The sequence below is a fragment of the Malus domestica genome, chromosome 02, assembly GCF_042453785.1.
Source record: "Malus domestica chromosome 02, GDT2T_hap1".
Taxonomy (NCBI): Eukaryota; Viridiplantae; Streptophyta; class Magnoliopsida; order Rosales; family Rosaceae; genus Malus; species Malus domestica.
The window spans coordinates 5182849-5207802 of NC_091662.1; the positions used below are offsets into that span (position 1 = coordinate 5182849).

General features: G+C 35.5%; 1 protein-coding gene across 1 annotated transcript; it reads left to right on the plus strand.

The window, feature by feature from the left end:
* The first annotated feature begins 14340 nt into the window (after positions 1 to 14340).
* Positions 14341 to 16259, plus strand: LOC103449796 (protein DETOXIFICATION 51-like). The gene has a single exon (XM_008389117.4). It carries the CDS (start codon positions 14546 to 14548, stop codon positions 16109 to 16111), a length of 1566 nt encoding a protein of 521 aa, XP_008387339.1. The 5' UTR covers positions 14341 to 14545; the 3' UTR covers positions 16112 to 16259.
* Positions 16260 to 24954: the final 8695 nt, after the last annotated feature.

A 24954-nucleotide genomic window follows, 5' to 3' on the forward strand; every position in this document is an offset into this window, starting at 1 on the left:
AAAAACGATTGGTTTTGCCGTTTTGCGGAGGGAGGCGGTGCCTAGTTAGCCATCGTTTCCTAAAACGACATCCAAATTGCAAAGAACACGACGCTACTGCCTACTGCTACACAGCCTACACTGGATTGGATTGTCATCAACCTCTTGCCATAATCTCAGAGAAAGATAATATCTTTCGTTCTTACTTCGACTATTTGACAGCAAAATATTTCAAATTTCATGTCTTTTCACCCAACCAAAATAATTTACCATATTAATTTACCACCCAAGGCACCCAGATAGCTCTTTTCAACAAGTCAATAAAAAGGTAAAATACCCAAAATCTAAAACAAAAAATATGTAAAATATATAAATCACCAAACAGGCTTTCGATTAGTGATCACCTGAAAGACGCTGGTTCATCGGCTTTCCTCCTCCTGGGTTGAGTCGCCATTGTTGGCCGGGCAGCTTCAGCTTCAGCTTTCTCTCTGACCAAGAACAGCCGAGTATGGGTTTAATGAAAGAATGGATTATGGACCGCAAACTTTGAAGTTGTTATGGGCTTATGGACCGGACCTTCTAACAAAAGGAGCTCTGTGTTTTATGGGCTGGGTTTTGGTGTGGAGTTGTGGGCCCAGTTCATGAGATCCCGGCCCTTAATCCATTTGACACCAGTCTCAGCAAGTAGTTAAGCTTGATCATGTCCTTGGTGTGGGGAAAATATTGGTGTTTCTGGTCAACAAAACATGGATTCGACATGATTTGATATCCGTAGTGATAATTTCTTGTGTACGTCATCTTTAACCCCACTCCTAATTCTGCTCTTTCAGCACTAATCACTCTAGAAAATTTGAGAATATGCCGCACACCTTCTGGATATTTCATGTCAAGTATCCCTTTTGGGGATTTAGCAATCATTTCTTTCAAAACATTCCATTAATTGTCAATATTTCTATCTCGTTTCCCATTGTATTAAACGTAGCTATCATTTACTTTGAACTGATTAATCTTGACTCTTGAACGGTAAACTGATTTCTGTTCAAGGTCACAGTATACTTTAAGATACAATACAATATGTCTCCGGTTTCACAACAGAATTTCTCATAGGTTACTCTTGAAGTACGATGACGTGACTTTTGACATCTACTACTACCGCTTGGAGTTGAACCTGAACTAGTTAAGCATTCTGCTGGTTTAGTGTAAAGTGAAGTGTTTTTACAATCTTCTAAACTTTCATTTATGTGATATGGTAGTCTAGGGTTTTGAAGAGCTGCCCTCAAACCAAACAAAACATATGTTTTTAAGCCATTGAAATTAACTAGTGAACGTGAGTAGGATGATGGTTTAAAGGCTAGAGATATCCAGGATTCGAAACCCTCCGTTGTAACAAAGAAAACAAAACATCTGTTTAACAACTTAACAAAGAATGCAGTAAGTTTTTAGAGAGCATGCATGTAATATTAAACATCAGATATTGTTCAAGAACTTGTACAAGTAAAAGCGAGAATCACTCCAAAAAGTGAAGAAACATGTTTTTGACTTTGTTAATTTGCCATGTTCTGGTGGAAGCGGTAGTGGTGAGCTTTTTGCATCGGTGGATTTTAATTAATTCAACAAAAATAATATTAATGTGGACTCACCAATATAATTAATCAGTTCTCTTTCAAAAACAGTCCAATCAAATATAATTCTCAAGAAAACTTGACCCCCCATATCGAACCAAATCTACTCTCATCATCCTGCAATTCTTTGTGGACGAACGCCTCCATATGTCTCGAAAAGCAACTTTTTTGGATTCCTGTTTCCATTTCATCATCCAAAGATAATGTTTTATTCTTAATTAGTGATTATTGAAGTGATTGAGTTGACTAATTACTTTATATTTGACCTCAACATTATTCAGGGTGATAATTAATTAATCTATGTGAACAAAGCAAATAATAGCTTGATTCATGATTAAGATGTGTAACATTCTCCTAAATACACAGGTTAATCACAAAGCCAATTAAGTTGGGCCACCATTAAGGCTTGTGGGATACTAAGACCTAGTTTGGGAGTGAGGTGCTTAAAAAAAAAGCACCCATGAAAAAAAGCTGTGAGGGTTTTAGGTGTTTGGTAAACTGAAAAAAAAAACTTATTTTGGAAGCTGCTGTGAGAATAAGCTGAAATCAAAGGAAAAAGCTGAAGCTGCTATTTGCAGCTTTGGAAAACTGGTTTTTTTTCAAAACACACGGAGCTACAGTGCTTCTTTAATGAAAAGACCCACTATTAGACTGCTTTTTTTTCTAAAAGCATTTTTACAAAAAAGTTTACCAAACACTCTGCTGATTTATTTCACAACCGCTTATTCTCACAGCACAGCCGCTTATTCTTACAGCAGCTTTTTTTCAAAACACAGCAATACCAACCAGCCCTAAATCGAGTAAAGTACTCAAGAGCAATCTATACTCATGCAACTGGGGTTTGAAAATGTTGCTTAGTACACGCCTGTCATTCTTGCACCAATTAAGGAATCAAAATCCAAACTTTGCAAAGAACATATATCTGTGTTTACTTTGTCAAAAGAAAGCCGATCCTTTCACCTGGCTCTACCTCTGGCCTACCCAGTTTTCCACGTGGCTAGGGCCCAATTTGCTACGCTCCATATTGCAATATGCAAAAATGCTATTTTTACCATATTTTCAATACTACATCTGTACTATTTTTTTAATAGAGATGAAATTTATATATATTGTCAAGTCTTACCTTTATTCGAGAGATGATACAAATACGATTTAGAAAATATGGTAAGTATAGTATTACACTGCAATATAAATTTTAGTACTTGTTGAGTATTCTCCACAACGTGGCATAATCCTCATGCAGAGACCCTTTTATATTAGGTCAAACATAACAGTATTTAGAGGGTCCCTATGAGAGTTTTGTTCACTTGTTTCCTCCTTCAAAAACGGAGTTTTAGTCTTGACCTTGATTATTAAAAGCAGTCAAGTCCAACTTATACGCTGATTAAGCAGCCTTGCAAGAGTTGTGCTTGGCTTTGCTGATGGAATAAGATGAAAGATTATGTTATCGTCAGTCGTTCATGCATGCATAAATAATTTTAAATTGTTATATTTGTGTACTCACATCTTATTAACTATTAGATTGTCTATATGAGTCCGTATACGACTCATCTTAAGAAAATTCTTTAAAATTTTATTCAAACGCCATGAGGATTGAGGGGTTCACATTTTCGAATGAGTAGTGCATAAATTAGGAATGCAGGAAAGGTCAGCAACAGTGGATTTTGGACAAGAATGTCTCACGACCATGTGCACAAATGCCCCCCACGTGGGATATGGCATGCGTGTGGGTCTCTTCCAAGTGGTTCTGTTTTTTGCATCTTTTGTGTGACAATTTTGGTAAACTACAGCACACTATGATCCCACAAATTTTCTAAGGAAGGAAGGTTCGAACTATATATAATCTATGAACTAATTGAAAAAAAATATTCACATGTTTTTTAATTATATTTAGCTACTTTTTCCAGATGATACAATTGGTTATTCTTCTTCTACTTTTGTTTGAAGTGTTTGCTATAGAATTTAGAGTTCTACTTTCGTGCTACGTAGCATTACATATTACGAGCATTGCATGGTCTGAATTCACGGGATCACAATAAAAATAATAATCTAAATCAATTCAAGTCATCCAATACTCATAGAATTTAATACAACCTAGCATGGAAGAATTTTCCAGAATTAAAATGAATTTTAATTAGTTGAAAATATATATAGAGATTGGAAATGAGCTGTGCGTGTGAGACAAGTAGCTGGCCTTTACAAAGACCATCTGCAACTCCTTCCCATATATCACGTACCTTTATATTCCTTCTTTTTGTCCCTTTTTTGTTTTCTTTGAGAGTGAGATGAGTTACATCCTACATGGGCATACACTAATGTTTCCCCTTTTTGGCAAACTTATAGTTAAATGTGTTGGTATACAGCAAGGCAGCGGCTGCTACTTATAATACTTATATCTATCAGCTACCAAATCTAGCTAAAACTTACTTGCAACAGTGTGTATGTATACGTTATGTATCTTTTTCTCTCTTCACGAGTTGTACTAGATTAATTTAAGGTTTAGAACAGAGGCACGAATATGTATACTCTTCGTTATGGTCTCTCTCATGATGTGTTGCGTAAGAACAGAGGAACAAATCTAGCTAAAACTTACACGGCCTAACCCTAATGTATTACGTAATGAAGGACATTGGCATAAATCAGTATGTACACGCCCTTACAGTCTCTTTCTCACGTCTCACCAACCCTACTCTCTATGCTGATTTGGACACCACAAACAGCTACTTACAATTCACCCAACCCCAACTTTCTTCTTCATCCCCATTTTATATTTTGGGTTTGTTAAATGATATAGTTGTTGTTTCTGCTCAACTTTAGAGTTGCTTTGCGGTTGCTTATACCTTTTTGGAGATCAGTGTGATCTTTGGCGGGGCTTTTTGGCAAAAGGCAAGGTTAAAATCTTACGATCTGCAAAAGTGACAGTTTTGAATGCTTTCTGTGCTCCTTTCCCATATTTGAGGTGTTGCCACGCGTCCCATATAGTTGATATTTTTGTTCTTTTTTTTTTTTCTGTATTTTTTTCTTTTTTTCTTTTTCTGGTTTCTTTGCCTTTCATGATCATGGGATGAAAAAAATAACTTTTATTCCTTGTAATGTGATGGTTCTCACATATTGGTTGAAAAGAAATCTTAAAATACATGAGAAAAGTTAAAAGTACCACAAAATGCTATTGCCACATACACTTTTCAAATCCATCCACAAAGAAAAAGTCAATCTAAAAAAAATCAACAATTATATACGTTATCTACTGAATTATATACGTCAGAAAAATAATGCAAAAAAGAAAAAGAAAAAAGAAAAAAGCCATAATGGACTGGTATACAACAGTTGGAGGAAGAAAAAGTTCAGTATAAATTACTTCTCGTGTTCATTAACATGTTCTTGTAGGATATATAAGAAGTTGAACGACAATAGAATATAGTTTTTGGGCTATCCAACTCTATGGTTTTGGAGATAAGATCCTCGCTGGATCCTCTTTGTGAGAATTTCGGGGATCCTTTAATCCTGTCTTTTCAGCATACATCGTGCGGTCAGAAATCATTTTAAATTGAACACAAATAGTACCTGAGAAAATTGATCGTACGATATACGATAAACAAACATGATTAAAGGATCCTCAGGATCCTCACAAAGAGGATCTAGCGAGGATCCTATCTCATGGTTTGTACAAGGCATAGAATCTTAGTCTCTTCATTAGCTTACAGAATTAAACCCTTATTTAGGGCTGGTTTGGTATTGATGTGCTTTGAAAAAAAACTGTTTTTGCTGTGTTGTGAGAATAATCGGTTGTGAAATAAAGCTGTAGAGTGTTTGGTAAACTTTTTTGTAAAAATGCTTTTGAGAAAAAAAAAAAAAAGCAATATTATAGTGTTTGGTAAACTTTTATGTAAAACAGATGTGAAAAAAAGTCGGTTTTTCAATGCTGGGTTTTGCAGCTTCTTGTTTTTGGCTTTTTTTACCCAAAACTATTAAAAAAAGCTGAAACTGAATGTTTACCAAACACAAAAAAGCTATCAGCTTTTTTCAGAATCACCTTAGTACCAAACCAGGCCTTAGTCTCATCTTTCACTCTTTAGCGAGTAGGACGTATACTCATCTCTCCAGTAAACACTCATCATACGAGCAATAACGTACGTGATGGATAGTTGTGAGAATATATAAGACGTCTAAGTCGATGCAGTGTAGCCTAAGTTTTTCTTTCTTTCTTTAAGATAGTAACAGTAAATATGTTTACGGTGACTTTATATGTTAGTTGTTCGATTGAGCACTTTTCATTTTATGATGCGAAACTTTGTGATTAAGAAAAGAATTAGATAAAAAATGTAGTAATTGGCTACTACAATAGAAATAGCCTTGGGCTGGAATGGGAAGTCGTGCGGCAAGCAAGCTATCAACTAAAATGGCAATAATTTATTTATTTAAAGCTATCAAAACACTCCTTTATGGCTCAGGATTGTGGGGAGTCCAGTATAAAGGGCAAGTTTTCTAGACTGAAACAGAGCGTGAAGTGCACAAAAAAATTTAGTTTTTTACTGATTAAGGAATTTTTTTGAAAACTTGGTCAGCTTGTTGTAGTTGTTAATCAAACCATGTTGCGGAATGGTATGAGTGATATTGACATATGCCAAAGCAATATAATAAGTGGTATTGAGTGAATTTGTCGAGTGATGTCGACGCAACCTGTCGAGATATGTTTGACACACATTACATCAAAAACTTAGTGAACACGAAAAGAACTCATCCCAAATATTCGTAAGGTTCTCAAAATAACTTTACATGTATATTTTCTTAGCTTCGAATGTTCCTAGGATCACCTTGGTCACAATGTATATCTACCAATTTAAACAAGAAACAACACTACTCTAGCTCAGTACTATACGTCCGTACTGCGCTCCAGGGTTTTTACCAACTCATGCAAAGCAGAGCATTTTATAAATTTGATGCCACTGAGAGTATACTGGTCATGTGCCTCAATGATCGTTATATATATCTAGTGGCTATGATATACGGACTTGGATTCTCTGCCCTCCCATTTCGGTGCCCTCCCCGTGCCCTCCTGTTTTGTGTGGTCACGGTTAAGCCACGTTAATATTTTATATTGTTTTTTATAAAAATAATAAGACAAAAAAATAATAATAATATAAAATATTGACGTCGCTTAACCGTGACCACACAAATAGGAGGGCACGGGGAGGACACCGAATTGGGAGGGCAGAGAATCCAAGTCCATGATATACATGTTATATTGCTTACACGTTAGGTAGCTGCCGCCCATCACCCAATAAAGATGCCCCACTAGGGTTTCTGATGTGTGTGACGAGGGACCTACTCACAATCCACCCAATAAGAACCAAGATATTCCCTAGCACAAAGGCTTCTACTGTCACTGTTCAACACCTGTGTCTTTCCCAGTTTCCCTCATCTCTTTATCATTTTCTAGTTTATTAATTTTTAACCAATCCTTTGGAAAAAAGAATAAAAATGAATTAACTAATCCTCTACGATCTTCAGTCTTTGTTTAATGCAAACCTAGGCAGAAAGGAACCATACATACTTTGTGCAATTGGAGTTGCATTGTAATTGTAAACTATGAGCATCTAATACACATTCTTATGCCTAACTTATCATTGAGAACGAAGTTCATTCTCATCTACAAGTAGCTTATTACTTACCAACAACATGCCTAACAAAAGGTTTTGATATATAAATTGTATAAATTTTATGATTAAACCCTAATGTCATTGATTTGTTAAAATTTTAAAAGAGAGAACACGTACACAACATATATTTTTAGCACTATGAATCACTTGCTTGATGGATGTTGTTCATCTACTTATCTTGTAAGGGTGATGCTATCTACATAAATTTTTACTTCTCACACATCTCTTGTAATTTTCGGTCGTTTGATCGAATGAATTGAAGAAGATCAAGAAACAAAAATTAATAAAGGTGTGTGGGAGGTAAAAAGGGGTGTATGAATAACACTACCCATCTTATAAGACGTCTTATATTTACTAATATTTAACCTTAAAGGGTAAATTAGTTGCTCATTCATATCATGGCATGTGAAGGTGCACAAATTTATGAGTACAGTAATGTATGACACACGATGCAGAACTTAACGATTGAATATTGCGTTGAAAATTGAAACATCCAAAAATATATATATAAATGGTGAATCTAAACCACTTAGAATGCATTTTATAGATACATTAACTGATGTGTATTATAAGGACTCGGTGAAGAGAGTTAGGGCACACACAAAATGTCTCTGTTGGCAAGAAGTGGTGCACCGAGCACCGAAGAGGGGGAAGATGGTGTCAGATAACTGGGTTGGAAATGTGTGTGTCATATTCACTACAAGCCACAACCTAGCACAAGGTGGCTATCTCATCACTAGCTCTCTCTCGATCTCTCATCATCTGATTCTGAGCCACCCAGCCAGCACACCCCACCTTCACTATACTCTACTGTTTCTCCTATTTTCCTACTCCATATATCTATTTATCTATATCGATATATATCTTCAAGATTAATAAACATAAAACGCAAACGCAATCATAGGAAACGACGATAACGCTAGTCAATTGCGCTCAACTCAACTAGACAGTGAGTGAAAGCTACACGAGAGATAGTTGCATGCACAACACAGAGGTAACAGGCTTATATTTTTTTGATAAATTAAAGTAAATTAAATATGCATATTGTATAGTAATAATAATGATGCACTTTCGTTAATTGATAATTGAAGACATTTATGTCTCCTTCCATCTGTTTGTGGAAACCCAGTGAGATGCTCATGTGCTACGTCTCCCGGCCCCCATCCATCAGGCACCTATAATTTTGCCTTTCAATCATACAGTCTCATAACACTACAAGAAAACTTGACGATAGCCACTGAATCAATAAGATTCATAATAGAATGACCTTATTTAATAAGGGTTTCATTTTCCTTTAAGCTACGGAAATTCATTAAAATATGATGCCATGCTACTTGAGTCTTGAGAAAATCAAAGTACGTAACGAAGTGACTAAAACAAAAAGACTATTAGTAAACTGGAAAAAAATCTCTTTGTTTAAGGATAACAAGATCTAGTAATTTTTATAACTAAAGGTGTGATGATCATTTTAAAGTAGAGTAACATCCCATCCCATTAGTAGATAGAAGTGAGTTTTTTTTTTTTTTTTTGACAAGAAGCGATAGTGATTTCATTACCAAACAAAAACAAGTACAAGACTTATCACATGGATACGTTTTTTAGTGACCAATTCAAGTAACTGATGATAATTCCTATGAAACAATCAGAAAGATAATCTTCTAATTGGCTACCACAAGTACTACCATACTAGCACTACCGTAGATGAAAGTGAATTACACGGTTGACAACAATTCACACTAACGACATAACTCTCTTTTTTGGAGTAGAATTATCTCCCCTCCTATTACCATCTCCTTCCATCTCCTCCTCTCACACTCTTCTTTTTGTCTTATTATCTATATAAAAATTTCAAAACAAAAATGTAGACGTGACGTAATCGCAACCGTCTAAATAGGAATGGATGGAAGATGAGAGAGATTAGGAGGGGAGAAAATCCCCCTTCATCTTTTTTTCCTTATGGAGAGAAGTGACGTGAGATAAGACTTTGGAGGAGCAACGTTGTCCATCGGGAAAAGGGATTCAACAACTAAAGTTATTAGAATTATTAAAGTGAGTCTCTGTTTGTAGTTATTATATCAAATTTCAACTGTCCAAATCTTTCAAACTTAATAGATTAGAAGAAAGGGATCCTGTCCGGCGGCATTTTTGGCAGTAAAATGAAGGGGATGCTTTTGCTGACGTTTAGAAGCCTGACCCTCTTTCGTGTCAATTCAGAAAGTCCAGTCACCCAATCAGATCATCCAAACGGCAACAAGGCCCACCCACCGGCCTATACCCCCATTCCCTGTCCTCCTCCTCCTTCTCCTCCTCCGCCTCCTATTCTACTCTCTCTCTCTCTCTCTCTCTCTCTCTCTCTCTCTCTCTCTATCTATATATATATATATGACCCGATTTATCGATGTATCAATTTTTCAATTTTGTTTGCTGCAGAAAATTCAACTGAAAATCCATAGAGCTCATATGATCGATCGAGCCTTCCAAGTAGTGCAAGTGTGAGTGAGAGTGACCTCACCTCACGTCTCACTCCTCCTGTGACTTTTGATACAAGCGGATTAATCAAAATCAACCAACCAATCAACAGCTCGCAATTTTTGTGCCTCAAAAATTGTGGCTAGAGATATTGTTGTTCGAGACTATGCATGACAATTCCCAAGAAGCTTGTGCTTCCAATAAAAGTTCTCATGACACGATGATAGCTATTAGCTAGGTTGACAACTATACCCTAATTAACTTGATTATGGCTTAATTAAAATTTTACTAAATATTTGTAATACGTAATGCGTTATGTTTTATATCACGTATCATGCATATATTAATAAGATGATAAAATTGTTATTGGTACTTTAAAAAATTATTATGCACTTAAAAATTTGCAAACATATTATATGACTTTGTATCTTCAAAATGTTGCAAACAAGTTCTCCCGCAACAAAAACTTTAGCTATGGACCATATCATGAAGTCTATGTCATTGTGTTGATATGATAAGCTTACTTATTAAAACGAGAAAAAACTTGGGTAGGGCTGCTGCATGGCTCATCATGATTCATACTCATATGTTGAGATTTTCATGTACGTTATAAGTGCATTGTTTCATATGACAACCTTGCTTAAGACTTTGCCGCAATTTGTAAACATTTCCTCTAAATGGTAGAAAACCATTGATATTGAAAGAATTTTCTTTTACTTGGTGAGAATATATGAGTGTGCTTGGAAACAATATGTATACACAGAAGTTCCTTTCTTGGTTGCATTATATTGGCATTGCATCCTTGGGCTCCCGTGAGACGAGGGGAATGTGGTCGAATAACTGGGATTTGAAGAAAAGCACACATTAAACATATCATCGTGAGAGACAATCACCAGAACAATCTCCCTGTTTAAAATTTTACTTATTGGAAATTGAATCCTCTGCCCTGCACCATTAAATTCTGACAATCTGACGTCTCTTTTTTCAAACCACATAAACTACTAAACCCTAAACAATAGTTACCACATTCTCCTTTTAAATAATAAAATATCGATCCAACTAAATGAATAGTTTTGGGATGAATGAAACTTACACTATGTTTGGATGAAGAAATTTAATATTATTAAGGAATTTTAAAATGACGAAAATTGAAATGACGGGATTTTATTTTTTAGAATTTGTGAATTTTCTTGTTTGGTTAACCTAAAAGGACAATGAAATTGAATACGAAATTTTTTATTTTTAAACTCTCAATCATGGAAATTGGGAAATGACATATATTTATATGGAATTAAAACTTGGGAATTGGAGGTCCCAAATTCCAAGTTTTTTTTTTCACGCGGAAATTCTAAATTTCTATGTTTATGAATCCAAATAAGGGAATTGGTGTATGTCAATTTATAAATTCTGACTTTTACCGCCAAATTCCAAGTTTATTTCTCTCATCCAAACATAGTGTTAGAGAGTTAAAGACCCGGCTTTTCTGCCCTCCCATTTCTCATACACTCTCATCCCCTCCTATTTTGTGTAGTCACGGTTAAGTCACGTCAACATTTTATATTGATTTTTTTTATAGAGATAATAAGATAAAAAGCAATAGTAATAAACATTAACGTGGTTTAACCATGACCGCACAAGTAGGAGGGGATGAAAGTGTATGGGAAGTGGGAAGGCAGAGAAGCCAGGTCCGAGAGTTAAACTGTTAAACAAAAAGATGCGGAGAGAGATTTTTTCAAAGTGGGATTTTTTATGGAGTTTGTGTCACTTCACAGTTTAACATCAAGCCGTCCCAATATTATAAAACATTGTGCTAAAAGCATAAGGTGATAGAGAGTCGATGGAGAGTCTCACTTTTGAGGTAGTCTCCTTAGTATTTCTGGTTAAACAAATCAGGCAATTCTTGTGTCAATAATTGTTTGTTAACTTGCTCATGATTGGTATTATATATATGGTTCTTTGTTTGTTAACTTGCCTACGATTTTATTTATTTGGTTGGGATATTCTATATAATGTCTCAAAATGGAAGTGGAAGAAGAAGGGGAATAAATGTAAGTGGACGAAGAGAAGGACGAAATGGTAGTGGAACAAAGGGAAGAAAAACAAATTGAAGAATAAGCCGATGATGAAGAAATTGAGGAAGAAGAACTTTATGAAATTATTGACTATTTATTGATGACAATTTAAGTTGTAGTTCACGTGTTAAAGGAGTTTATAATTACAACTAGACAACCTATTGAACGTCATTTAAATTGATGATAAATTACTATGTAAAACCACCTCCAAATGAGATGTTAAATCCTAGGTGAAATGTCATGTAATCAAATTTGAAGGTAGGAGTGAGCTCCAACCGATTTGTCAATCCTATGTGGATTGACATATGAGTTTTCATATGTCAAATTTGACAATTGAGAAAGGGAGATGTCAATTTTTTTTAATTATTTTATTGTGTGGGTCTCATTAATGCACCAATTATAGATCTTGAAAATGTATTTTAATTGATTTCTTTTTAAAACGGGTCCTATAAATATCATTTATAACAAAGAAACATATTGGTTGGAAAAGGAGCAAATCTGACATTGTCACGTCAGCCATCAAATTAACATTTGACATTTATCTTATGACATCTCCTTTGGAGATGCTCGAAGGATACAATTATACACATAAAATATTGAAAAAGATTGTCCAGAGGATTTTCGGCAAAGGTATAGAATGTATCATGTTGTGTTTATGAAGTTATGCACTATTGTTAGAGACAACTCTCTTATGATATACAAGATTCATTTGTGTAGAAGAAATGCTTGCAACATTTTTTATCATTGTCGGCCATAATAATAGTTATTGTCTAATACGTGATACATTTGGCCCATCACATTAGACTATTAGTAGAAATTTAACAAAGTTTTGAAGGCCTTGAACACAATAGCATCGGAAATGATGTTCGTGTCTAGACTAGCAGTGCCATCTAAAATAAGAAAAAGTATGAGGTTTTATCCTTACTTGAAGGTACGTATGATCTGTATTTTTTTAATTTTTATTTTGTATCATTTTGATTTATTCCAAAAGATAAACTTAATAACACTCTTTCAAGATTGTATTAATTGGAACTATTGATGCCAAACATATCCCAACATCAGTGTCCAGAAGCAATGCATATTGTTATCGTAATCGTAAAGGAGTCATATCTCAAAATGTATTAGCCGCTTGTAAGTTAATTTGATTTGGAATTCATATACGTTCTTACCGGGTGGGAAAGATCAACTCATGATTTAAGAATACTAAATGATGCTTTGACAAGGAGGAATGAACTTAAAAGTGCCACAAGGTATCAAATTATCTTTTATTTTATTTATTATTATTATAACAAATTTCTCATTAAGTAATTGAGTTGCATACTAAAATATATATTATCAGGCAAATTTTTCATGGTATAATGTGAATTTCCAAATAGGCGCCAGTTCTTAGCTCCTTATTGAGGAATCCAATATCATCTCCAAGAGTATGGTCGTCCAGGTCATGAGCCTAGAAACGAGAAAGAGTTGTTCAATCTTCGTTATACTTTCTTAAGAAATGTCGTTGAGAGGTTATTTGGTATTTTTAAATCACGATTCTCAATTTTTAGGATTGTACCTCCATTTTGCATATGCAACACAAGTGGAGCTAGTATTAGCTTGTGCAACAGTACACAATTTTCTTCGCAAGGAGTGTAGACCAGATGAATTTCCCGTTGTACTAGATGATGAACCTTCTTCGCCTCCATCATCGTCAGTTTTAGAAGGGGATCTTGAACAAAATTGTCAACCACAAGAATAACAATGAAATATTACTAATGAATAGAGATATAATATTGCTTTGAACATGTACAATGACAACAATGTGAATGAAGGATAATGAGTTGTGAATAATGCTAGTGTTGTGACTGTGAAGAGCAGCACCGTATGAAGGTCGAGGGAGCAAAATAAGGGTTAAAGCTGCATTATTATCTGTTTTAGTTGAAACTATCTATATACCTTTCTTAAAATTTGATTTATGTTACTGTATGTATTGGCTTTGACTATAGGATATATTGTTGAAATTATCTATCTTGTTTTTGTTTATACGCCCAGAATGATACAAGGTGGTTCTTGCAATCAAATGGTTACTGAGTCAGTGATCTTTGTTTTGGTTGGTTAAATTATTTTAAAAAACAAAATCACAATTTAAATGAGAAAGGAAAAGATATAATTGGTTGGTTCGTATTTCCATATGTTTATGTCCTTTCAGATTGTCCACTAAGGAATAAATTCATTTTATGTTATAGAAGTCAACTAAATTCTAAGAATTCCATACAAATATGTAAAAATCTATAATAGAAATTCATGAAAAAAATTCATAGAAATCTATATAAACCTGTCAAAATCCATATAGAATTGAGAATTTATTAATTTTTTTTTTAAATTTGTCATTTAATTTTTTTTATTAAAATCCTCAAAAATCCAAATGTACTACACTCCCTAATTAAACTGGAGAAGCATGAAGAATGATAAACAAAGTTCAAGGGCAAGTGACGTGAGAAGACGGAAACACCCCCTCCCCCTCGTCCCCTCTATTTATACTTGTACATCCCTTACATCTACGCCAAAAAACAACAATCCATCTATCCATCCCCCATTCATTTGAATTCATTAGAGTGCTCTCTACGAGAGTATCTCCTTCTCTCTCCTCTCGTTTTCTAAACAGAGCATCGTTCAAAAGACAGAAACAATAATCATCACATACAAACGAGAAACATTTCTTTGCTTTTAATCGTTGAAGTTCTCTGTTGTTCATCAAACAATCATGTGTAATCCAAACAATTCATCAACAGCCAAGAAACCAGAGCATCGCCACCATCAACAGCCGCCGCCGCAGCCCCACTTGTTCCTAGACTTCTTATCCGTACCCGAAGCTCCAAAGCCGCAGCCCCACTTGTTACTAGACATAGTCAGCGAGACCAAGTCCTTGTTACAGCTCGCCTTCCCAATCATCCTCACCGCCCTCATTGTCTACTCCCGCTCGATCCTCTCCATGCTCTTCCTCGGCCACCTTGGCGAGCTTGAGCTCGCTGCTGGGTCCCTTGCCATCGCCTTCGCCAACATCACCGGCTACTCCGTCCTATCCGGACTAGCCCTTGGCATGGAGCCTCTCTGTTCCCAAGCCTTTGGAGCCCAACGTCCGAAGCTCCTCTCCTTAACCCTCCACCGCTCCGTCATCTTCCTCGCCGTCGCTTCTCTACCCATTTCGCTCCTCTGGGTCAGCATGTCATCAATCCTACTGTACCTCCGTCAGGACCCGGATATCACCGCCGTGGCCCACACCTATCTCATGTTCTCCCTCCCTGACCTCTTCACCAACTCCCTCATTCACCCAATCCGCATTTACCTTCGGGCCCAGGGAATCACCCATCCGCTCACGTTAGCATCCTTTGCCGGGGCGCTCTTTCACCTCCCAATGAACCTTTTGTTAGTCACTCGGCTCCAGCTTGGCGTGGCCGGCGTCGCGGCGGCTTCCGCCGCTTCCAATCTATTTGTTTTACTGGCCCTCGTTTCGTACGTGTGGACCACGGGGATCCACGTGCCGACGTGGACGAAGCCAACCAGCGAGTGCCTCACAGGCTGGAAGCCGCTGCTTCGGCTCGCCGCGCCGAGCTGCGTTTCCGTGTGCTTGGAGTGGTGGTGGTATGAGATCATGATCGTCCTGTGTGGGCTCCTCGTGGACCCCAGAGCAACCGTCGCCTCGATGGGCGTGCTCATCCAAACGACGGCGTTGATTTACGTGTTCCCATCCTCCTTGAGCTTCGCAGTCTCGACCCGGGTCGGGAACGAGCTCGGGGCAAACCGGCCGCACAAGGCGAAATTATCCTCTGCGGTCTCGATCATGATTGCGTTCTTGATGGGCTTATCCGCGACGAGTTTCGCGTCAGGGATGCGGGGGAGCTGGGCGCGGATGTTCACAAGCGACGCGGAGATCGTGCGGCTGACGTCGGCGGCGCTGCCCATCCTAGGGCTGTGCGAGCTTGGCAACTGCCCGCAGACAGTGGGGTGTGGCGTCCTCAGAGGTAGCGCGCGCCCGTCCACCGCTGCTAACGTGAACCTCAGCGCGTTCTATCTCGTGGGCATGCCAGTGGCCGTCGGACTCGGATTCTGGGCTGGAATCGGGTTTTGCGGATTATGGGTCGGGTTGCTGTCAGCCCAGGTTTGTTGTGCTGGGCTCATGTTGTATGTGGTTGGGACTACAGACTGGGATCTCCAAGCTAAGAGGGCCCGCTCGCTAACGTGCGCTGGTAGTGAAATCACATTACCCGATTGTATGGTTGTAGAGGAACAGCAGCCGTTGGTTATCATTACGGTGCCTCCTTCTCCATGATTCAAAAATTCCAGATTAGATGCAATTTTTGCCACAAGTTTTTTTTTATATAATTATTTCTTTTTTTCTGTGAATTATTATTTTATTAATTGTTTGGTCTAGATAATGGGATTCTTAAAAATAAATAATCAACAACTTTGTTCTCTTTTGATTATGAGTGGATGCCGAGTGGAATTTGCTTTTTATTCTAAGTAATGCTAACGAGGTTAATTGTTTAAATTAAATTTTGATTCATAACGTGATTATTGATGATTAAACTGGTTTTGATTTGATTGCCAAAAATCAAAACAAAAGCTTTGAAAATACAGTACTCTCATTATATTTTGGGTAGTGGTATCCACACATCTATTTTTATTTTTCACACATCCTTCTCAGTTTCAATCGTCGGATCGAATGATAAAGTAGATCAATAACAAAAATTAACAAGGGTGTGTGGAGTCAGATTTCTCTGTAAGAGACAGAGAAATGTAAATTCTTAATATGAAACCAACATTAACAAAATAAAATCTAAAAATACGATTAATTTGAAGAGATCAGCATGACAGTCGGTTGATCTCCTTATTAAAATATATCTCTGTAATTTAAAATGGTTTAAAATATTAGGTCGTAAAAGGACTACCAAATAATCATATTGTTTTGTAGTTGTGCGTGACTCAAATGTTTGGTGTGGTGGAGAGAGCAATTTGTGTTTTTACTTTGACTTTTTTTATTAAATTTAAGGTGATATTTTTGACAGAGACAAGGGAGTACAGTGAAGACTGGTAAGTGTTTTGGCCAATTGGGAAATGTCTCAGAAATTCGGACATGTTCGATCTTTTCCTCTCATCTGCATATTTGTTGCGTGGACAATGGCCTTACGAAACTATCCGATTAGGTTCTATCGAATGAGATTTTAACACGTGGCAGTGGGTTGTCTAAACAATGTCCTGTTAATGGACCTTTGACCCTATCGATTTCCCTCAGGTTGGTCCCCAGGTTATAAATCCCCAACTAAAACATTTGAGTTGGATATCATTCATCATATTCATCATAGCTGGATATTATATGTTGCCAGTCATGCTGGTTTTGATGAATCAAAGTATGCATTGTCGATGGTGGGACAAGATTTTCGACGTGACTCAGATGTCATTATGGCGGTATCTTGAGTTTAGTGTCTTGAGAGTACGGCTTAATTCATTGAGTGTTATAATACAAGTGATTAGATTCTTTAAGAAAAAATTTTAACCACTTAAATTTTGGCACTTAGTATACCGAACCGGAATCTTGATATACAAAATTTTTTCTTGAATTTATGATACCTTAGACTCTTAGTATTTGAGAAAAATAAAATGAAAAAAATATATTCTATTTAAATATGAAATACCGTCATAATACTATCGCGTTGTTAGTAGGTTTTCCTCTCTCGATAGTGAAGGGTGGTAGTAGCAGTACTATAATAACTTGGAATTCATTTGGTGAAGAAACATGCAAGCTCAAAAAATGAAATGAATTAAATAAATGAAACTTTCATGAAAAGTGATTGGGCTAAATTTATTTTAACCAAAAACTATATTATAACTTTATTTAATGAAAAATAATTAAATTTTAATGAAAACCCCTTAAATTTTAATAAAAATGACAAAAAAAAAACTTAAATTTTAATGAAAAGGACACAATTAAAAAAAAACAAAAAAACTTGACGCGCCACACTGTTTATGAAACTGAAAACTATTTATGAAACTGAACACAATTTATGAAACTGAATTTTCATAAATAGTGTCTAGTTCTTTGTCATGTTTCATAAATAGTGTCTAGTTATTGGATCCAGTTTCATAATAATGTATAGTAATTGATACAGTTTTATAAATAATGTCTTTTTCTTGGTCCGATTTCATAAATAGTGTCTAGTTATTTGTCCACTTTCATAAATAGCCTAATTCTTGTCATGTTTCATAAATATTGTCTAGTTCTTACTCTAGTTTCATAAATAGTTTCCACCTATTGGTTTAGTTTTAGAAATAATGCCTAATTCTTGTTTTCGTTTCATAAATAGTGTTTACTTATTAGTCTAGTTTCATAAATAGTGTCTACTTATTGATTTAGTTTAATGAATAATGTCTACTTATTGGTGAAGTTTTATAAATAGTGTTTAATTATTGATTCAATTTCATAAGGTTTGAAACTTAGACCCTTTTTGGTCCTGTAAAAGCACCCATTGCGCCAAAAACGATGAACCCATAAGTGACTATTTAGATCAAAACATTGAGAAGATTTTGTTCTCAATAATTAGATTTAAAAAGCTGTTTTCAATTACCAAATTAAAATTTTGTCACATTTTTTACATACCTACAATAATAAATGTAGCTCTCCATCCAATTTCATGAGTTTGGGTGTCATCTTGGAGAAATTTGTCCTTGTGCCCATAATACAAATGGTATACCATGTGTTATTATGTAAGTGGTGGAAATTTTATATTTTATGTTATTAAATTTTTAACACAAGAATCTCACAACTTGTATAGAGTGTACCACCCCATGTTTCGAGCATATTGAAAAGTTTCTCATCATCAAAACTACTATTGGGAAACAACACCACAAAAAGTAAAACTGAAGAATGTAATTCAATTTGAAGTATTTTTCTTATTCTAAGCATAAAAAAAGAAGAAAAAGAAGAAATCTATTAATGTAACTGACAATGGGTAGCCGCCAATTGGAGAAAAAGGTAGGAGAAAAAGTAGAGTGTGGAAGGGAAGGGGGTATGCACCCCAGCGCAAGTTGGGTTTTTATATATTTTTTAATTATTATTTTGTCCTTATTATTAAATAAAGTTCGTTGGTGGTTTTTGAATAAAATGTAAATATTTGAAGCCATTTTCATTAGTTTTCTTTTAACTAAGTGCATACACTTCATACCGAAAGACAATGTTATTGTTTTGGTTAGGACTTATTTGATAACCATTTCGCTTTCATGTTTTTAAAAATTGAAAACTCATTTAATAGTTATTTTTAATTATTAGTTTTAAAAAAAATTGAAAACAAAAATTAAAGCAATTTTTTTTTTCCGATCGGTATTCATTTTCTTAACCAGAAAAATCTAAATAAGTTTTCAATTTTCAAAAAAAGTGAAACAAAAACTAGAAACAAGATGGTTATCAAACAACCCTTGAGTTAATATTCAATTATTTTCAACTATTCGAATATCAAATTATTACATATTTAAGATTTTTTTAGATCATACATGAAAGTATTTGATACGGTGCATGTGTTGGCCGTGTAAACTAATTTTTCGTAACGTTTATACTTCTGATATATGATCCAAAAATTCTTGAACCTGAGTTTATTTAAATAACTTATAAAAAAAATAAAAATTTACTTATAGTTTAATATGTGAGTTAAGCTAGGAAATCAAACTATCACATAGAAATCGTTGACCACGCGGATCCAAATACCATTTTGATAAGTTATGTTTTCAGTTTTTACACTCAAATTAATATTCCTAATCATGCTTGCTCACATATGGGAAGAATATGAACTACTACATTCATAGAGTTTTAGACGCAATAGCGTATTATCTGAAGACACGTTTTTGCGTTTCAGTTCATGCACATCTCCCTATCAAAGTGATAAGTACCATAGGAAACAAACGACCCGAATACCTAATAGTAATAAGGTCATTATTTGTTACGTACAAAGTTAAAGCCTGCCTAAGATATGAGAGGTTGGTATTTTAAGTCCTTTTCTCATACATTAGTCTCAATTCGATATCAACCCTAGTTTAGGTTCATAGGCAGTTAGTCTACTGATATTTTGCTTCCCAATAATAGCTAAGTTCAAAATTTTGCTCTCCCGATAGTACGTAAAATGCAATCATTGCAATTACAGTATACTTGATTAGAATTCGAATTTTTGCTCTCCCATTAGTATGTAAAACGCAATCATTGCAATTACAGTATAAGTTATTAGATTGACGTTGTCTCGTAGTCCCATATTTGACTTATTTGGACAAAAACAGAGACACGTTGCTACATACGTTCTCATGACATGTTCTGAATACATGGAATTTAGGTCCCTATGATATGGATAAAAGGAAAATGAAGCCAAGGGAAACAAACAATGGATATGTATAGTGCAGAAATCACACTGCTCATTAGAAAAGACGTCCACCACCGTGCTCTTTAGAAAAAAAGAGAGAGTGCGTTGTCTGTTATGAAGCAACATGCATACTCACTCTATATGTGCAGAAGGTGCACGAGGGGGAATCAGCCCTTTTTCATGTCAGTTTTGTCAATGATCTCAGTGGGACTCGTTGTTTTCCTACGTACTCTATTGTCTTCTAATCCCCATTTTTTTCTGAAGCAGCTAGCTGTTTCTACAAGCAGTTAGCCTACCTTGTGTTCGGCCAAACTCTGCCACTTCAAAAGCTGACGTGCCCAGGCCAACTTTTGTTTTCAATCCAAACCTGTGGGTTCCATGCCGTCAAATCAATCAAAGAAACCAAAGCATTCTGCATTTCGATTATTAAAATATTTGCAAAGCCGGCCCTAAAGCAGAGTCAGATGAAGCAAAAGTCTCGGTTTTCCTAATCTTTGATTTGAAAAATGGCTCCAACCGTCCAACGTCTCGGTTCAACTCCATATGGTTATACATTTAAAGTTCCATTCAACCCTAATCTATATGGTTTTCAAAGATCTTTTGCTAGTTGTATCTACGGTGAGTTAGATACTGTGTTCATCTTAATTCGACATGTTTTTATTGGAGTACTGGCTAGTTTCATGCACTAACCGTTTGGTTCGACTCTCCAAATGGAGAGGGTTGAAACCAATTTAACATACCCACACTCATTGTGTGCTTTAGCCAAAATCTCATATCTTTTCAGTATAAAATATTGTTGTATATCAGAAAACAAATACTTGAGTTGAGTTTGATATTTGAGAGGTAGATACTTTGATTCTTAGTTCTTACCTACCTTGTTAGTCGCTAATAATTTTCTTCGTTGACATTGTATTAGTCAACACCGTTTTCAGGGCAAGAACATGCATAAATATCAAATTATGACTTATTAGTTTATATAGAATAAATGGTACGTCATATACCCTCTGGGTACAATAAACATGTAAGATTTTGTCAAATGCATGACAATTCCATGGATCACAGCATGCCGTGAGAGGGATGCCATTGATCACAGCACGCCGCGTTAGGGAAGCCATGGATCACAGCATAGCTAAGATTGTTTATGCAGTCTCCTATACTATTTGCACGACTAAATATATTTAGAAATATGTACTCTATGTGTTGTCAACATATTCTCTTTAATTTTGTTCTTAAATAATTAGAGTGACCTAACTTCTTATTTCGGTTCCTCAATTTCACCCCTGAAATTTACTGCCCATTATTAATTTGATCATTTTGCGATTGTGTCAAAATTTCTGTAAGTGCACTCAGGTGGGACCATAGTTTGAAATATCGATAATATCGACGAAATATCGAGAATATTTCGGTTTTTTCGAATCACGGATATTTCGGAACATATCCATGTATATATCGTACAAATATCGATAATATCGACGATAGTATCGGAAAATATCGATGTCGATAATTTCGCTCATACTTCAGCAAGGGATTGAACCCCTCCCATTTTACTCCTCCAACACCGTAACCACCATATATCACTTATGTTTTAGTGATAATATGCTAAAATATTTATATTTATATGAGTGGCATGTTAACAATTACATGCAAAACTATTTTGGGGATTTATCATTTGATGAATACTCTTCACAATAAACTTACTCGACAAATAGAGATGATGAAGATATTGAAAATTTTGAACCTCATAGAAACTTTATGTGGTACTAAATCACTCATGTATCTTATCATGCAATGTATAAAGTGTAAAATATTGTAGTAAATTATTATATATAAATGATTATGGTGTGTTTAATCTTTTTTTCATTAATTACTACATATTTTCTACACTCACAGTGTTTTCCAGCTCGCCGTATAAACTTAAATCAATTAAATCCATCATGTAATGCATTTCCTTCTATTTTTTTTTGATAAACTAATAGATAATTGACTAAATAAACATTCTCCAAAGTTTCAATAAAAATTTCCAAGTTTTTCTTACAATTTCCGAGGTTTTTATTCAACTTGTATCGATATCGATAATATCCCGATATTTTCATCGAAATTTCCATGTTTTTGGACTACCGATATTTCCGATATCATCGATATTTTATACCATGGGTGGGACCCACTGCGCCGGACCAAGATCATCCATTATATCTGGATCCTTCAGATCACCCAATCTCAGTCGTCCGTAATAGAATCGTGTGTCTGAAAATGAACTATCTCTTCAACTCATGTTCCCCTCTTTCTTTTACAATTACTGAACCACAACGACATAGCCCCACCCGAGCTCCTTCCTTAGCCGCTGCGAGAAAATCCTGCAAGCGTCCATGCTCAGATTAATAGCTGCAGCCAATGCGACGAAAGCCGTTTCGTCCTCCGTGCAGTTCTCATGTCGCACGCTCACCTTCACTATGTTTGTAGCAGTAGATTTTTAGTGATGCATTTAGGTTTGTTTGCAACAGTGATGGTGATTACTACAGATGAGAAGGGAAAGAGAATATAGGTGATCCGGAGGATCCAGATATAATGGATTCGGCGAGTATCCTAATCCCACTGCACCAACAATATGATGCCATGTGGAATATACAAAAGACAAATTTATTAAAAGTCTTTAAAAGATTTATTAACATGTAACATAAGTTTTGACATAATCTTAACGAAATGATTAAATTGATGTGGGGCAGTAAATTTGAGGGACAAAATTGATCGATTTTGAAATTGAATGACCAAAATGAGGAGTTAGTTAATTTCAAGAACTATATGCGATAAAAACCTTTAGAGTCAATATATATATATATATATATATATATATATATATATGGGGTAAGCAAATCATGGATGTATGATCTCAATAGCATTTGACAATGGTATGCAAATGCGAATCCGGATCCTTGCTAGATCCTTTTTGTGAGGATTCTGAGGATCTATAAATCATGTCCGTTCATTGTACATCGTGCGGTTAGAAATTATTTTAAATATTTTTATTTAAAATTAAACACAAACAGTACTTGATAAAAATTGACCGCACGATATACGATAAAAAGATATGATTTTCAAATCCCTAGAATCTTCACCAAAAAAATCCGAAGAGGATCCTATTGGTGCAAATGCAATACCTATTTAATTTTACTTTTCAAACTCTTAGTTGTATAATTTACACATGATTGGATTTTATACAATATCTTTCTTTTTTTAATGCAATGATGTAGTGTGGATGATGAAAAAAAAATTCAAATTTGCTACATAAAAGGAGATAAGTAGCATGCATTTTGCTAACATTTGAGGATTATATATTCCTTGTAAATTGAACTAATAAAGAAAGGAAAAGGCTGAAAAGCATGGAACGTGTAGTTGGTATTTCTTATATCTTTGTGTCCATTAAGGTTGAGGCTAACGGTACCCTAACCCTAGCATGGTCCAAACTTCCTCAGACCTCATGGCGCGCCTGTCCCTTATCATGCATGCACCTAGAGCTAGATGTTAATTATATAAAAAATTAATTAGTGACCCTAATCCTCTCATAGCTCGCAAAATGAAATAACAGTTGGATGCATGCCAAAACTTTCTTGGTTGTGGTGGACATGATGAGTGATCTAGAAGCAATAGCTAGGGTTTTACCAGATTTTCCTTCAACTCTAAATCACATATTAATTTGATCTTAAGAACATCTAAAAGGCTTTTTGAGATGAATAGAATCTTAAACTGTATATGTCAACTGGGTCATCCAGACATGTCCCAGCCTACGGTGATTGGGAAAACTCAAACATGTGGCAACCAAAATGCCAAATGAGTACTGCATGCAGTTTCTGTCAGTGATTGAAAACAGCCAAAGCATCAACTCCCACTTGAATTGTTACATGTTCCTGGCAAAAAAAGCCAAAGTCTTTTACCCCACTCGACATATCTCGCTTTCACCGTAAATTGGAATTTGGAGTCTCGTACGTGGACGTTTACTGTGCCAAAAACTAAGCCGTACAAGTGAATTATATTGGTTGGTTTTTCATGTTAAATGTACTTCCCGTTTCAGCATATCCACATATATAAGAAGCCTGTCATGCTACTAGAAATTAGGGTTTTGGCAACACTTCATAGACAGTAGAAAATTAGAAAAACTTCTACCAAAAATAAAAGAAAATTAGTGAAAAGGTTGATAAACATCAGCACGTACGCATTCTTGCACTGCCCTTTAATATGTAATTAGTGGCCCTATATACACTGAGGGATTGTATATGTAGCTTCTAAGACAGGTTATACTGCAATTTAATCAACTCGATCTCTAATCAATACTCTCTAGTACAGGATGAGAAATTATAGTGTGGAAACGTTGCTCGTGAAAGAGTGCCAACAACATCATTCTATATTACCATGGAATTCTCATCACATGGTAAATACAGGATGAGAAATTATTGTGTGAAATTGAAACATTACTCGTGAAAGAGTGCCAAAAACATCATTCTATATTATCATGGAACTCTCATCACATGGCAAGTGCTTTATTTCTATGAGCAACCACCCCATTTCTTTTGAACAATCTCTCATTCCTTTCTATCTTGTCTCCTTATCCTAAACTTCAAATACTAAACAAGATACTTCTTGCTGGCATTGATCTCATTTCTAAATAGTAATATCCCAACAAAACAAGTACGGAAATATATAATACACCAACTAAACCAACTCCATCATGCCTGTCTCTTTTGTACACATGAAAGAAACCCCATTGCCCCTTAGCTCTTAC

What these genes read in the sequence shown, in the direction of transcription:
- LOC103449796 (XM_008389117.4), top strand. Translation starts at nt 14,546, where the DNA reads ATGTGTAATCCAAACAATTCATCAACAGCCAAGAAACCAGAGCATCGC.